The sequence below is a fragment of the Erigeron canadensis genome, chromosome 8, assembly GCF_010389155.1.
Source record: "Erigeron canadensis isolate Cc75 chromosome 8, C_canadensis_v1, whole genome shotgun sequence".
Taxonomy (NCBI): domain Eukaryota; kingdom Viridiplantae; phylum Streptophyta; class Magnoliopsida; order Asterales; family Asteraceae; genus Erigeron; species Erigeron canadensis.
The window spans coordinates 42895810-42911646 of record NC_057768.1 but is presented as its reverse complement, the minus strand read 5'-3'; the positions used below and the strand labels follow the sequence as shown (position 1 = coordinate 42911646).

The 15837-nt window shown below is 33.9% G+C and overlaps 2 protein-coding genes across 2 annotated transcripts; both read left to right on the top strand.

The window, feature by feature from the left end:
- Nucleotides 1–2373: 2373 nt before the first annotated feature.
- LOC122579385 (katanin p80 WD40 repeat-containing subunit B1 homolog KTN80.4-like) lies at nucleotides 2374–10410 on the top strand. The gene is made up of 18 exons (XM_043751552.1): nucleotides 2374–2751; nucleotides 3129–3259; nucleotides 3472–3589; nucleotides 3672–3898; nucleotides 4016–4118; nucleotides 5022–5092; nucleotides 5209–5283; nucleotides 5363–5506; nucleotides 5603–5828; nucleotides 5928–6431; nucleotides 7140–7199; nucleotides 7298–7419; nucleotides 7517–7639; nucleotides 8414–8488; nucleotides 8577–8689; nucleotides 9241–9357; nucleotides 9749–9817; nucleotides 9901–10410. The coding sequence occupies exons 1-18, from the start codon at nucleotides 2721–2723 to the stop codon at nucleotides 9962–9964; spliced, it is 2373 nt and encodes a 790-aa protein (XP_043607487.1). The 5' UTR covers nucleotides 2374–2720; the 3' UTR covers nucleotides 9965–10410.
- A 706-nt stretch (nucleotides 10411–11116) lies between these two features.
- On the top strand, nucleotides 11117–15731 carry LOC122578168 (superoxide dismutase [Fe] 3, chloroplastic). The gene is made up of 10 exons (XM_043750070.1): nucleotides 11117–11260; nucleotides 11418–11550; nucleotides 12342–12431; nucleotides 12530–12619; nucleotides 12818–13009; nucleotides 13771–13942; nucleotides 14494–14567; nucleotides 14652–14678; nucleotides 14953–14976; nucleotides 15408–15731. The coding sequence occupies exons 2-10, from the start codon at nucleotides 11443–11445 to the stop codon at nucleotides 15531–15533; spliced, it is 903 nt and encodes a 300-aa protein (XP_043606005.1). The 5' UTR covers nucleotides 11117–11260; nucleotides 11418–11442; the 3' UTR covers nucleotides 15534–15731.
- Nucleotides 15732–15837: the final 106 nt, after the last annotated feature.

Sequence of the window (15837 nt, the reverse complement as noted above, 5' to 3'; positions counted from 1 at the left end):
GGTGCTTCCATACAATTTCGGTTTCAAATTCCGGTTAGTATTTCATTTACGAGATTATCGGTGGTATTGAGTGAAATTTAATCGAAATCCAACCTTTCCAATTTCGGTGGTACCGGTGCTTTTGTTGGTTATGATTTTTTTTTTTTTGACTATTTTGAGCCAAATTTAAGAAAACAAACTTTTCCTAACCTTTTTTTCTTCAAGTAATTAAGCAGCAGTTGATTCTTCTAAAGTAGAAGAGGAAGAAAGAATGAAGAGACAGAGACGGAGAGTTTACATCTTCAATCGGATATGAAGACTAGAAAGAAAAAAAAAAAAACCACTTATGTTACATTAATTATATAAATAATATTAAAAGAGAGAGTATGTAGTTGCCAACTTTTCTTTTTTGGAGTTTATTTGATTATGTATCATCAAATAAAAAATGTAGAAATATTATGTGTAGGTAATTAGGTATAGTATCTACTATATGTGTCTTATATATTAAATTAGCTTATTAAAATACTTAAAATTCTTATTTAAACTATATATATCATATGTAAACTTCTATATATTAAAATATCATAGATATATTATGTGAAGTATGTAAAATTATATATAAAATATTAATATTTAAATCTACCGAAATATCACCGAAAAAACCGATATTTTGCTTATCGGTCCTTGACCGAAATATCGAAATTTCGGTCCTTAACTACTTAGTTGCCAGGTGACATTGTATAATTGGTTGGAAAGATAGAAATGTGAAAAAGTAACGGGGGAGTAGATAGTGTCACGTGTAAAGTGGGGGAGAATTTGGGCAAATTATATGTATTGTAGAGGGATATTTTTTGGGAAAAAATGCCCCTTGGTTAGTGTGGAGAGCATCTTTCACGGACGTCTGGGAGTTATTTAGACAAAGTCATCTCACTATCTGTAGTCCAAAAAATAGTAAGCAACACTTCAAATGTGATATTGTGCTTTTATATTCCATGACCATAAGTTAGCGAAACAAAAGATATTATACATATCTCTTCCGCCGAACGGGACTCATTTATCTTCTTGGATAAAGACTATCGAGAGTTGGGAATTGTTTGATCTTAAAGGAGATCTTCTATAATTTCGCACGTGAAGGATATCACCAAATTATTATGTATCTTATGCTTTATTTTTCTTTGATTATTTTTTCATATTTTACTTTTTGAAAATTAAATTTTTGTTAAATATGACAATTTTATGTATCTTGACCATATGTCATCCTCATAGTACATTGATTCTCAACATCGATCCAAATTTATTGGTATTTTATTTTATTTAATCTAATATTCAAATCATTTATTATTTATTTTTGTCAACGAAGCATAAATCAACTGACAATTGTTAGGAGACTATGAAAAGATTTGATATCCCTTTTCCCCACGAATATTGAATTTAACTATCCGGCGGAGTAACAAACTTGTGAGAATTTTCCTCAAAGTTCTATGCGATAACATCATGTCCGAGTTGCTTGGGCTCTAATAGGCTCCGAAAATCGATTTTTTATAGAATAAACCATTTTCCTTTTCAAACGGCTATCAAATATAAAAAGTTATTATATGCATACACATCAACACTAAATCCGTGTCTCACTAATCCACCATACTCAACCTTTACACACTAAGGTTTTTTAAAGTTCTTGAATTGAAAAGTATCATTCTATACTTTTTTTTTTCCCCCATATTTTGTTAAACTTTTAATGTAAAATAAGTTTTATCTCTTAAAACTTAAAACAATGTATTATTGCCACGAAAACAACAAGAAAACATAAATACACTTGAAGCGAATTTTATATATTACATTTATTTTAATAACCCATGTTGTAATAAATAACAAACTACATATAAGGTGACCTAAAACTTGTTAATTAACCCATGAAAACGTCTACAACAATCCAAATGCCACTTTTAAAAAAACCTCAATAACCTAAAACCAAAATTAAAAATATCTACCATATAGATAATTTAGTATGATATGATGTAGTTGGAATTTAAATTATTATTAAGTTTTGTGGGCATAAGTTGGTTTTTGGCTTTTTGCACACCCCACTCCCCATGGTTAGATTCACTTTTAATTATCATTTTTTAAAAGTTTTCATGGGGTCACATCTTTAACTTATAAGCATCATTATCATTATATTCATATCCGTTCATTTATTTTAAGTAATTTTCCCTCTCATTATAAATCTAAACCTTTTATCTTTGTAAGGTTGGTGGTAAAAAAGACATCTCACTTATATCATTTTCCATTAATCAATTACTAACTAAAATAAAATACATAACAAACTTTTAATTTTATTTTTACTATTAAATAAATAAATTTAACTCACACACACACACACACTGTGTGTTTCAGAGATCTTGAAATAACTTGAAACCCCTCTTTCTCCCTCCTTCCTTTCCTTTTATTTCATTTATTATTATATTATTTCCAAATATAATTTAAAAAAAAAAAAAAAATTCAAATTAAATAGTCACTTGTGTTTCAGGTGACTGATTCTTGAATCTAGTATATTTGTTGTTCTTGCTCAATATAAAATCTGTATCTATAGATTATATATATAAGTTGAAAAAGGTAGCTGCTTGGCTGGCAGTTTGTGTTTCTAGGGTTTTAAGATCTTCTGGGGTTTCAAAGAATTTGGAGTTATTAGCTACAAATGTATGTGAATATGGAGATCTAGGGTTTCTTTCTGATTCTGCATATCCATGGCTTCTACAAAACGTGCTTATAAGCTACGTATCCTTTTATATCTTCTTACATTTTGTACATAATATATATCTGTATATATATATATATATATATGTGTGTGTGTGTGTGTGTGTGTGTGTGTGTGTGTGTGTGGTGGGTGGGTGGGGGGGGGGGTGTTAAAGTGTGTGTGTATTCTTGTTTATGTATGTATCTATTTTTGGGCCGGCATTTTAATGATCTATGGACGTGTTTTGATCTATTTTTTTTTGTGTGTGTATATATACACATATGTATATGCATCTATATAAATAAATATATTTATACACACACACACACACCAAAAATAGTGTTCTTTATTTTTTCGGTTAGGAGATATGTTTATTATGTGGATATGATTGTGAGACTTGACTAGTTACGATATATAGAGGAATTCGTAGCTCATGAATCAAGTGTAAATTGTTTAAAGATTGGGAGGAAGTCTTCGAGAGTACTTGTTACTGGTGGAGAAGATCATAAGGTTAATCTATGGGCTATCGGAAAACCGAATCCTATCCTGGTAATCTACCACCATTATCCTTCTCACACGTTCGGTTCTATTTATAATCAAGCGATTATGGATTCTGTTTCTTTTGCTTTTCATTTTGCTTCTGACTGGTTATGTGTGGGCAGCCTTTCTTTCAAGTACACATATGTTAGTTAATCACGAGTCATGACATGTGTTGTAGTATCTTCTATATCTGAATCTGAATTCTTACCTTGTTGTCATAGAGCTTGTCTGGCCATTCAAGTGGAATTGATTCAGTAAGCTTTGATTCTTCTGAAGACATGGTAGCTGCTGGAGCTGCAAGTGGTACTATTAAGTTGTGGGATTTAGACGAGGCAAAAAGTATGCTAGTTATTACAGTTTTGTTAGTGGATTTTGTGTGTTGTGTTGAAGAATGTGCTTAACTTGATTGTGGTTTCCTCAGTTGTTCGCACTCTTACTGGTCATCGATCCAATTGCATATCTTTGGACTTTCATCCGTTTGGGGAGTTTTTTGCTTCTGGGTCCCTGGACACGAATTTAAAGATATGGGATATTAGGCGAAAAGGGTGTATACATACATATAAGGGTCACACACGGGGGGTCAATGCAATAAGATTTACACCTGATGGTCGTTGGGTGGTATCTGGTGGAGAGGACAACAGTGTGAAGGTCAGACCAATGCTTTTCATCTTCAAATGGATTTTGTAGAATATAAATTGTGTGCTTCATATCATATTATCTGTACAAATACCACTGTTTCCATAACTGTGGTTTTTTTTATGACAGCTATGGGATTTAACAGCCGGAAAGCTATTACATGATTTCAAGTTTCATGAAGGCCAGGTCCAATGTATAGAATTTCATCCAAATGAGTTCTTGATGGCCACAGGTTGGTACCTATGTGTTGCAAACATTTGTTTTCATTGGTTTTAATATTGTTGTTTTGGTAGAGAGAATCAGAAATTTGAACTGTCTGTTGTTTTATCTTTCTGTTATCTAATTGCCAATATGCTTGTGATTGTTAGACCTTATAACTAGTTCGCCTGTGATTAATTTTGAGGATACCTTTAATTGTTGGCCCTATATGATGTCAACGAGCAACACATTTTTCTATCAATATTTACCTACGTAAATATATGACTTAGGTAACACTTGATGAGCGATATATTGTGGTTGACAGTATCATATTGAATCTTAGTTCTTTTTATACTCACTTGCACAGTAGTTGCAAATATTGGTTACAGAGTCGATTAGATAATAACTGACTGCACTTATCTAAGGGAACTGATATTTGCACCACATAATTTGATCAATTTATCACACTGTATACATTTCATAACATACTGTACAAGTATTTAATGCACAGTTATGGTAGATTTATTAAGTTGTGTAGTACGAATATCACTTCCGCATATCTTATTAAGCGATGTGTGCAATGCAATTACTACTTTCTTGTAAAATTCGGCAGCTCATGATAGCAGATAGACTTCTATCAACTTGTCAGTAGTCACTATTTTTCCTTATTTAGCTGTTGTTGATTTTATTGTTGTTCGATGTTACCGTTACGACAATTAGAATAAAAGATAAATACTCCGTAAATGTTAGATTGTTAGTTTTTTTTGGTTCCTATTCCTTCTAATTTTACATGATTGTAATAAACTAATAATATGCCTTTTGTAGATATTCAAAGGTGAATTTTCTATCAGAGTCTCATTTTATAGATATCTCTATATGGATAAATACATTGTTATCCAATTACATCATTCACTTAGTTTGATATCCTAAATGGCAGGTTCTGCTGATAAAACTGTTAAATTTTGGGACCTTGAGACCTTGGAACTTATAGGTTCTGCTGGTCCAGAGGTAAATTGTTTGGGTCAAGTTGACCAGTCTATTCTCATTTCTTCCATTTTGAAATATGAGTATCTGTATGTATATGATTTTCCTACACTACTTATTATTATTATTTTTTATTTCAGACTAGTGGAGTTCGTTGTATGCAATTCAATCCTGATGGGAGAACCCTTCTATGTGGTCTGAATGAAAGTCTGAAGGTCGGATATTCTTATAGACATTTTTTATTTATTTAAAAGGTTGCATATATGTTAAGTACACTCACCATTCGTGCTTCAGGTGTTTTCATGGGAACCAATCAGAACTCATGATGCTGTGGATGTGGGATGGTCAAAGTTGTTAGATCTTAATATGCATGAAGGGAAGCTTCTCGCCTGTTCTTACAATCAAAGCTGTGTAGGAGTTTGGGTTGTAGATATATCGGTAATCGGTTCATCTATGCATATGAGTTATCATTTTTTTTTTTGTTATTTTTAAATTTATACCGAGGTTTCTTGTACAACTCTTGTTTTCATGCAGATAACTGAACCAAATAAGGTTTCCAAGATTAATGGTCGTCAAGAACAAATGCCCAACTCAAGTGGAAACGCTTCAGTTCTTACTGAGAATACCCCAAAAACCAGTTCAGGCAGGCTATCCATTTCACAAAGTTCAGATCCAATTGTGAAGGAAACAAAATCATTGGGTAGGCTTTCAGTTACTCAAAATTCAGAGCTGACCAACAAGGATTCTAAAACCTTTTCATGTATGTCTTGTTCTCTTGAATTTATTGTCTCTTCAATGTCTCCTTGTAATTTATTTAAGGCTGCTTACGACATTACTATATGTTGTGTGCTTAATGAAGCCACAGGAAATGTCCCTCAAAAGATGTATCCAAATATTGTCCAAAAGATCAGCCCAACGGGTTCAATTTCGTCTCCAAGTGCCCCGGCAGTTTTAAAGCGAAGTGGTGCAAAGAGCCAGTCAACACAAAATGTATCATCAACTTTTAGTAGATTAGATGTTGCACCTGTAATTGTGCCTAGAAACAATGTTGATTCAAGAAGAGAAGGTCTTCCTGGAAGAGTGACACCAACAATGGTAATGTCAAAACCTCCAGATTCTCGAAAGCTCTCAAATATAAAGGATGAAGCAGAAAAGCCACCATCTTCTGTGCAGTCTGTGACTGATGCAAGTGACATTGATTCAAGTCGAGTTGCTGATGGAATTAGTTTCAATTCACTGAAAGACTCGGCTTTTGGAAAAACTGCGAAGGGGACAGGCTTTGAAGATGACAGATGCGTGGTTTCTGGAAAGCCAGAACCGAATGTAGTGACAGAGTCACTTCCAAGCAACCAGATTGAAATTTGTACGTATTTAATACTCCAAAGTTTTGTTTTAATCATTACAAGATATAGGTGGTGCTTGGCTGGAGGTTCTAAGGGGTATGGAATTATAATGATAATCTTTGAAAGTGCTTATCTCATTTATATGTAAGTGCACCAGTTTAGGATTTGTGGCCGTCATCGTATTTTTCTTGAATAGATTCTTATCTACTAATATAACAGGGTCTTGATGGACCAATAGCCTATATAATGGTAGAATTCAGTCATTATTGCACTAGCATCTTTTATCATTACTATGGAAAAGTTATTCTTGTTTGGTATCCTATACAAGTAGGTTAAAGTCATCACAGTTTGAAAGCTATGAGATAAATAAAAGAGACTCTTAGCTTCATATATTCAGAGGTGATACATCATTAGTTAATTAATCAGATGTATTTTTCCACTATATGGACGTTCATGAGTTTTGGCTCATCACTGTCATTTCAAGTGGGTGTTTTTGTTCTCTAATCTGATTAGAAAGCAACAGTAAAAACTATTATTTCATTTTCCTCATTTTGACGAATGTCAGCTATTGCCATTGGTTTCCTAACTACGTAGGGGAAGAACTACAATTACCTTGTTTTTTTTTGCCAAAAGTTATAGCACCTCCAGCTACTTGTTAGCTTGGCATGATAATTTGGCATCATTTACAAATTTGCTAAGTAACTACATTGTTATGTAATCTGTTGCAGATGAAGGACGTCTGCCCCGACCAGTTAGAGATACTTACTCTATGGAAAGTAAAAGAAGAGGTATTATACCGATTCTTATTCATGTTTCTTGTTTTTAAGTTATTAACAAGTGTGAATGGTTGTGATTGTATTCAATTTATATATATATATATATATAGGAAGAACGCGTACACTTGTTTCTACTTGGGACAGGAAAGAAAGGTCTTCTTATCATGAGAGTCTCTCTTCCAGAAATCTCCCTGATAGCGTCTCTGCCGTCAACATGCTACCAAGTTCTGTGGTATGCCACTTCTTGAAGCTGATAGATACTTCTCGTTTTTGTTATATAGAATGTCTTCACTTTCTTATTTGCCTGCTATAATACCCAATCTTTGCAGAAACAATTATCTGAACCTACTAAGGAAACTCAGCCTGTTACAGAGGAAGATGCTCTTGCAGAGATAATGGGACGACACGATCAGTTTGTATCTTCAATGCAGTCTCGTCTAGCAAAGCTACAGGTTGGTATTATCTTAATCTTATTTATTGCACTGCACTCTAAAGTTTTGTTCTCTTATTCATGTGTTGTCACACTCCACAACGTGGGTCTGACATGCGCTGACCTAATGTTCACAGCATTTTTCCATGCTTGATATTTTTTATTTTCCTATCAATACTTTTCCCTGGTCTGAAAGAGATCAATAGAATTGGTTTAAATATCCAAAGAGTAAATTTTCCGTTAAGAAATACTTGGTCGGTCCTATGAAGATTGTAATGTTGCCTTAAAACAGAGCTTAATGGATGGATTTCTTTGACTGGCGACAAGATTAGAAGATTGCCTTTCCGCTATGAAAAAATAATGCAATCTTCTGGAATTTGGACCCAGATAATCAGTATTTCACAAATTTTTGAAAAGTTGTGGGGATGTACAAATTTACTATTTCACAAAGAATCTTATTGGGTGAATTTTTTTTTAATGGAATCTGAAAATTGAAAGCCAATATGTATTATGTGTTACCAGAAGAGTTTCAATGGTATTGACTTTCATTTAACCAACTTGAAAAGTGATTGCTTGGCCACTGGATTTTAGAAACTGGGTAAGATATTATTATTATTATTTTGTCAACACGGTGACCCGTGACCGGCCAGTTTGTTTTCAGGAAAAATAATAATATTGATGGTAATATCTTAACAGGCTTAAAATTGAGGACTTTAAGGTTATAATTTTCTGAATAATGAACTAATTTTTTTAGCAAGGATACTTAAAATCAGTTGCTAACTTATGTTGTGTGCAGATGATTCATAGATGCTGGGATAGGAATGATATTAAAGGAGCAATTAGAGCAATGGAGAGAATGGCTGATCATGCTGTGAGTAAAGTTTTGATAGAATCTCTCTTTGTTTATGTTTCACTCATGTTAGATGTGTCTTCACATTTACTTTTCTATAACAATGCAGGTAACTGCAGATATAGTGAGCCTTTTGACAGGAAAAATAGACTCCATCACCCTGGATATTTGCTCTTGTCTGCTGCCTCTTCTCACCAGTCTCCTTGATAGTGACATGGATAGGTATGTAATGGGTCTTATCCGATAACTTTTAGTATTTTGTAAGTTTTATATATACTTATAAAGTTTGGATTCTGCTATTTTTAGCCCTTACGGCTTTGAATAATATGCAGTAAAATGTTTTATATAAGACTAATCACCCGCTAAAGTAATTATCATCCGCCATGTACAACACTTCACTGCGAGGGCTATGGATAGCAAACTCCATAAGGTTTCTGTCGGATTCGCAGTCCACACTACTTATATTTTTTATTTATTTTTCCCCAGTTTTTTTCCCCCCTGAACAACATGATTATTTTACACTATAGAGAAAAGTTTGTTTACTTGATTAGATTTTTTTACAAAGCTGTTTGCTGCAAAAATCTAGACCTCAACATTCTAAAGAAAATGCAAAATAAAAAAGCAAAGCTCAACATTTGACTTCCTAATAGCCTAATTAATAGAGTTGTTTGGTTGCTGCTTAAGTGGTTAAAAACATATCCCTTTCCTTTCATGTTATTACTCCCCGACCATATCATTACTATGATGCCAGTTTTAACATGGTTCCAATTTAGGCATCGAGGAGTATCGTTAGAATTGTTGCTTAAGCTGGTGCGGATATTTGGTTCTGTGATTTATTCGTCTTTACAAGCGTCATCCTCTGTTGGTGTTGACATCGAGGCAGAACAAAGGTATGCTTGGGATATACGCTGAATTAACTTAGCTTTATTTTGTAGGAATGGTAATTTTAGCTACTTTTGGGTCGATTCAAATTATGCTTCGACAGTTCGACTTTAATGGACATTTAAGTTAAGAGCAAAATGGATATAGGTTTGGCTGGACAAGCAAGTCGAAAGGCTAGTCATCACCAAAAGCATACATAAATGCATGGATGTCCCCAAATAGGCAAATATTATATTTCAAAACTTAGGATTGTAGTAGTACAGTTACTTCATTGCGTGTAGTACATTAAATACATAACTGAAAAGAGAAAATGTTAGTCAGCCCGTCCCACACTTCTTTTGCCTAGTTGAGTAGTTTCTACTTGTTCTGTACTCGTACTAATGAAATGACTGGTTGCAGGCTGGAACGTTGCAACCTCTGCTATCTAGAGCTTGAAAAGGTCAAGCATTCCTTGGCACTCCTAACCAGGTGGGTGTTTCCTTTACTTAATTGTTTTTCTTCTTAAAAGGTAAAATACATGTATCTAAATGTGATATTTCATGATCTTTTAGAAGGGGCGGATCGATTGCCAAGTCAGCGCATGAGTTGAATCTTGCACTTCAAGAAGTCTCATGAGTTTGAGTGAAGGATTGTTTTAAAATAGAAGTTAGGTTTTTTATTTGGTCTCTTTTTAGGATAGGAAATTGAAGACTCAACTGCGGTGTTGCGCTGATGGGAGATTTATGTACATTTGATTCTATGCACTTGTGCAGAAGAAGCATTAACTAGCTATATCCTTCAAAGAGTAATTGAGTTTTGGAGGCCAAGCCGCGGACATGTATACCTGACTTCTGGTCGAGGAACAGCTGACTAATCCATATGTATCCATCCGTACCCAACCCCAATCCAGTAAATATTCTGAGTTCACGTGTCAATTCGAGTGAGGAGTTGATCCATTGGTTTATTTATGAAATACGAGTTTTTTTCAGTGCTGATGTAACCTTAAATGTAATTGAATTGTGTAAGTTGTTTGTAGGCTAAGGATATCTTAAGTTGTGAATGTTGCCACTTTTTCCTCAAAACACATGGACCTGTCATATGATCTCTAGGCGCTTCACTTTCGTTTGGCATCCATTACTCCAATGATAAGATAGATCTCACACAGCCACCGATTATGGCTTTACTTGTTCCATATCACATGCGCTTGTAAGTATTTAAAATGTTGGTCGATGATGATCATTTTAAAAGATGGTGAGATAGATGAGATTTGTTAAACTATTGGGACAAGAAAAATTAATTTTAGTAATAGTTTTTGATCTTAAAATGATCAATGAAAAAATTATTATAAATTAATTATGCATTGTTAGCCCTGAACAAAAAAAAATGCAAAAAATTTGGAAGTCCATTTTTTAATTTTTTGGTATGTACGCAATTTAACTAAGGCTATTATTTCATACAAAAGTTAAAAGCCTTTTCTATTATTTAAATTTAAATAGAAAATGAAAACAACTTTTTTTCTACTATTTAGATAGAAAATGAAAGCAACTTTTCTACCCAAGATGTTTTCTTTTTTCTTAAGAGAAGATATTAATGTTTCAATTATTTAAGACCCATACAAAATCAATTGGTAATTAAATTTAATTTTAGCATTAAGCTAATCAATTAAGTTGAAGATAGCGGAGTGAACATATGATTTGAACCCCCACCCCGGTTGTTTGTCAATGGATAAGCTTTGAGGAAACTTTGCCTTCAATTTAAAAACCATATACGTAAACCCTTTGTTACATATGTTGCAAGTCAAAATCTCTCTACTTAAAAAGAAGGTCCTCCTTTTACACTCCATTCTATATTTCAAGCATACCCAACAAAAGCTGAAACACCCACAATCATTAAACCTTACCCAACACACCAAAGCCAATAAAAGCTATTTAGGTTTGCACATCAGTTCCATACTGGGTGTTCATTTTTAGATTATTTGCACACCACCTGTTTGTGACAATGTCTTAAACAGATAACTTGCTTATATGTTTTCTTGTTACTTTTTATATATATAACATGAACTGACATTTTTATGCCCATTTGATTACAGCTGTGTTTCTTTCAAGCTGCTAGATATGAGTTGGTCATGTAGTAGCTATCTTTGCATATCAACTTCAAGTTCTAGCTCTGTTAGAAGTTCCAATGAACTTACAAGGTCTAATAGCTGCAAGTTGGCTTGTGAGGTGAGAATTTTGAATTCATTTCTTTATGCCGAAGTTTTTTGAACCATATGTGTGTTTTAACTTTTAATCCACTTTGTGCTGTTATTGTGTTCTATTACTTCTATATGCCTTGTGGTCCATATTATGCTTATATCTTGTTAAAGGACTTGGCTTTTTCTTTAAGAAGTTAAGAAATTCGGAGAGGACCGGATAAACCTTTCAATTGTGTAAACACTTTCGCAATGAAGTATTTTGACACTATATACAGTATTGCCTTTGGTTACATGAAATCTTTATAGGGGATAAGATAAAGGTTACAAATTCAATATAGGCAATTCAAATTAGAGTTAAGAACAAAGAGTAAATGTGTGGAAATTTGTATCAAATATTGGGACGATAAAATACATGAAAGTTTACACCCTTTGGTGTAAAGATGTGTCATGAATGGTTGCACCCATTTGACAAATAGGTGTCTCTTATGGTGAAAAAGCACCAACCAACACAACCCTATACTTTTGGTGAGTTGAATTAGCTAAAACGAGTGTGTACTCTGCACTCTTCTAACTTGTATTCAAAATCAACCCGAAATCCTCAAGTCTCAAGTAAATCACAATCACACAAAATGACTGATGACACTAGAATCACCAACAAGGTTTGAATCCGGGTCTCTTCTGATGCCTTACCACTAGGCCCTCCTGGATATGACTTTTTTAACAGTTTAAGTTGAATATATCAGGTTGTGGTTTTGGTTAGTCTGATTTTCTTGACTAGTTTCATGTAATGATCCACTTGATGGTTTTCTGACATGGCAGTATAAGGAGCAAAGAAAAAAAGGTCATGACTTCAAAACCCCAACAAGTTTTATTGCTTACAATGGTTTGAGACCAACATCTTTTAAGCTTGTAAGTTTTATTAATATTATCTATAAGTTTTATTTGGCTCTTCTGATTACCTTTGCCAGATTCATTTGATGATTCTTTATTGGTTTATGAAATGTCAGGATATAGGTCAAAGAAGGAAAAGTCATGTCTTGAATAAGCCAAACAACATCTATGCTTATTATAGCTTGAAACCTCCATCTTATAATTTCGTAAGCTTCTTTATTATCTTCCTGTTTATATACTGCCAAATGTGGAATTGAGGACTGGTGTACTGAGACATAAGAATATTAGAGACGCTGTTTGTTTAAGCTATCGAACATATGAGATGTTGATTTCGGGGTAGGAAATTTAAGGCTTCACCTTTATGTCATATTTGGTAGTTATTGATAGTCTTCTACAATTTCCAGGATGCTCTGGAGCCATATATGAGTCAAAGGACTCTTGAGGTGCACTGGGGAGAGCATCACCGTGGTTATGTTGAAAGGTTGAATAAGTTCTTAGAGAAAGACGATATAATGTACGGATACACATTGGATGAATTGATCAGAATAACATACAACAATGGAAATCCATTACCAGAATTTAATGTTGCTGCTCAGGTTTGAACAACTCAGAAATTTTATTTCAATTTTGCAGAATTTTCGCTTTGTCGTCTTGGCTACATCACCCTTCTTTGCTGTTATCAATTCATTAATTATAGCCCCCGAAAATCTAACAGCGAAGAGGGTTGATTCAGTTAGGTTGTTATAGGTCCGGCGACATCACCCTTCTATGTCCCTTGATGTTTAAGCTTTTATTTAAATGGATCATCGGTGAAAGGGTTGATTCAGATATGTTGTTACTTAAGAAAACAATTCATCATTTTCATGTACATGCATACAAAATAGTTGACTATTATATGCTTGTAACAGCTATCCCATATGTTGATGTATGCCTAATTTAGTTGTATGTAATTCGGTTAGCATTTCTGCAAGCACCATTTATTAGTGTGGATCACCAAAATAGAACATGTCATAAAGCCTCTCAAACATAAGCTTTAAAAGTTCATTAAAGTGTTCCAAACGAATAAGGTAATTTCAGATTTCTATCCAACTAAAGATGATGGTCACAAACGTTTCCAAGTCATTCGCACAAAAAGGTAATATTTAAGTAATATGCATCATAAGCCCTTGAATTAGTATAGCAGGTCAACGAACAGATAGTTAATTTTAGATGATAGTGATGGAACATCAAAATCTTTTTTCATTCTTATTCTACTTAGAAATCTAGATGCAGCTTGAATCTTATTAGGTTGCTTAGTTTCATTGAGTCCTGTAATATGATTTTCTTTTTAAATCATCTAGAAAATCGTACTTTTCAGGTCTGGAATCATGATTTCTTCTGGGAATCCATGCAACCAGGAGGTGGTAACTTACCGATATTGGGTCTCCTTAAGCAGATTGAAAAGGATTTTGGCTCCTTCTCAAATTTCAGAGAAGAGTTCATTGAAACTGCCGTCACATTATTTGGCTCTGGCTGGGTTTGGCTTGTTTGTACGTTTCTTGCTACATATAATTATATCCTATTCTACTTTAATATATTAGCATTTTAGATATCTAGTAATTACTTCGTTCTTGCACTATAAAAAAGTTACTCCGTATATGATAGTTTCTTGCTACATTATTCAGAGATATTTGCCTGGCTATGGTATGTTTATTAATTTAACATATTCTGGTAGGGATTAAGCGTAACTGAATTGAGTCATTATTGAGTTAATGGGTCTAAATTACCACGTGTAGCTTGGCCACCACTAATTTTCTGCACTTTTCATTATGAGAAGATGTGCGATATATATAAGTTGATCCCTTCATGTTACAACTTCAGGAGGGCCACTAGCTATATACAGGCAATCTTAGTGTATATATGTGTTGCAAGTTTCTATTGGAGGGTATATAGTTGTATAACCAAGATGAATGGTTCTTATAGTCATGGGGATTGAACAATTTTTGTTGAAGATCATCGAGTTGTATTATCTGTTTTTGTGTGGTAAAATTGGTCTGAAATGCTGGTTTATGTGTTATCTTTCATTGTTATCCCATTTCAGTAAAGCGGAATGAGAGACGACTCGCAATAGCTACAACAACGAATGCTATAACTCCAATTGTTTGGGACGATATTGTAAGCGAGTTCCCTGTATCTTGCTATATTGTGAATGTGTTTTCTTTCCTTATACTAACTCATTGATCTCCTCTACTTGTGCAGCCTCTTCTTAGTTTGGATATGTGGGAGGTATGGCAATCTCAATCTGTGTGTCTATGTGTGTTTTTCTCTCTCTAAGTCACGCATCGTTAGAATAGGTCGACCATTGTATTAGCCAAATATTAAAATCAGTATTCAGTAGTGAATAACAGCCAAAAATGAACTTGTAATTCTTTCCCAACTTTTTTATAAGTTCAATATGGTTTGAGACATCTGGAAGTAAACTTTTTAGTTTCCCCTTTGGGGCTGAGAGTTCATATGGCATTGAGTGTTTGTGCTAATACACGTTTCTTCTAATTTGCAGCATGCTTATTATCTGGATTATAAGGTACATGTTCCCAAACATCTTTTTTTTTTCCTTTCCAGACAATGAATTTTCTGTATGGCACCAAATTTGACTTGTTTAATCCATTTTGGTTATATTTTATCTAAAGAACCTGAAATGGGTTAAGAGATATAGGACTATAGGAGTATAAGAGTTGACTAAAACAAATTGTGACAAAATGAGTTAAACCGTTTGAAAGGCCTATGCAATGCATATGTTTAAACATCCTATCACTCTATTTAAATATGGGCTGCAGTATTGTCAAATATCCTTTTGTAGATAAAACGAATGGTTACAGTTCGGAGCAAAAGGATACCCTGCTTGACTCGCTTTAATGTTACCATTAACAATTGTCACTCAATCTGCCTATGTACCACCTGTACTTGCCTGTTTCACGTGGTCATGTTTATCTGTTTCTGTTTTTCTGTCAACAGAATGACAAAGCCCGGTATGCCAACACTTTCATGGACCATCTTGTATCTTGGAATGCGGCTTTGGCTCGCATGGCTCGTGCACAGGCTTTTGTAAATTTAGGAGAACCCAAGATTCCAGTTGCTTAGCATTTTTCTTTCTTTCTCTCTCCTTTTTAGATAGCAGATTTTGTCAGTATTAGTGTAACTTCTATTTAGGAAAATGTCTGTTTGACCATCTAATTTTTGAGGCTGCCGTAGTTTGTACTTCGTAGTGTACTCGAGTAATCTTGTTTGGGCTTATTTGTTTCTTTCGGACTATTTGAGTATTGGACTATTCTTCTTTCACTTTGGCTAATGGGTTTGATACCCAATTTTCAAACCCACCCATTAACCAAACATTTAACATTTATCTTTCATACCCATTTTTCATAAATCAAACACACATATAATA

Bases quoted from the DNA above. Each gene is read 5' to 3' on its own strand.
- LOC122579385 (XM_043751552.1), top strand. From the start codon at position 2,721: ATGGCTTCTACAAAACGTGCTTATAAGCTAC. The intron at 5,284-5,362 runs GTCGGATATTCT...TTCGTGCTTCAG, and splicing joins GTCTGAATGAAAGTCTGAAG to GTGTTTTCATGGGAACCAAT. The intron at 5,829-5,927 runs GTATGTCTTGTT...TGCTTAATGAAG, and splicing joins GGATTCTAAAACCTTTTCAT to CCACAGGAAATGTCCCTCAA.
- LOC122578168 (XM_043750070.1), top strand. From the start codon at position 11,443: ATGAGTTGGTCATGTAGTAGCTATCTTTGCATATCAACTTCAAGTTCT. The intron at 14,568-14,651 runs GTAAGCGAGTTC...CTACTTGTGCAG, and splicing joins CAATTGTTTGGGACGATATT to CCTCTTCTTAGTTTGGATAT. The intron at 14,977-15,407 runs GTACATGTTCCC...TTCTGTCAACAG, and splicing joins CTTATTATCTGGATTATAAG to AATGACAAAGCCCGGTATGC.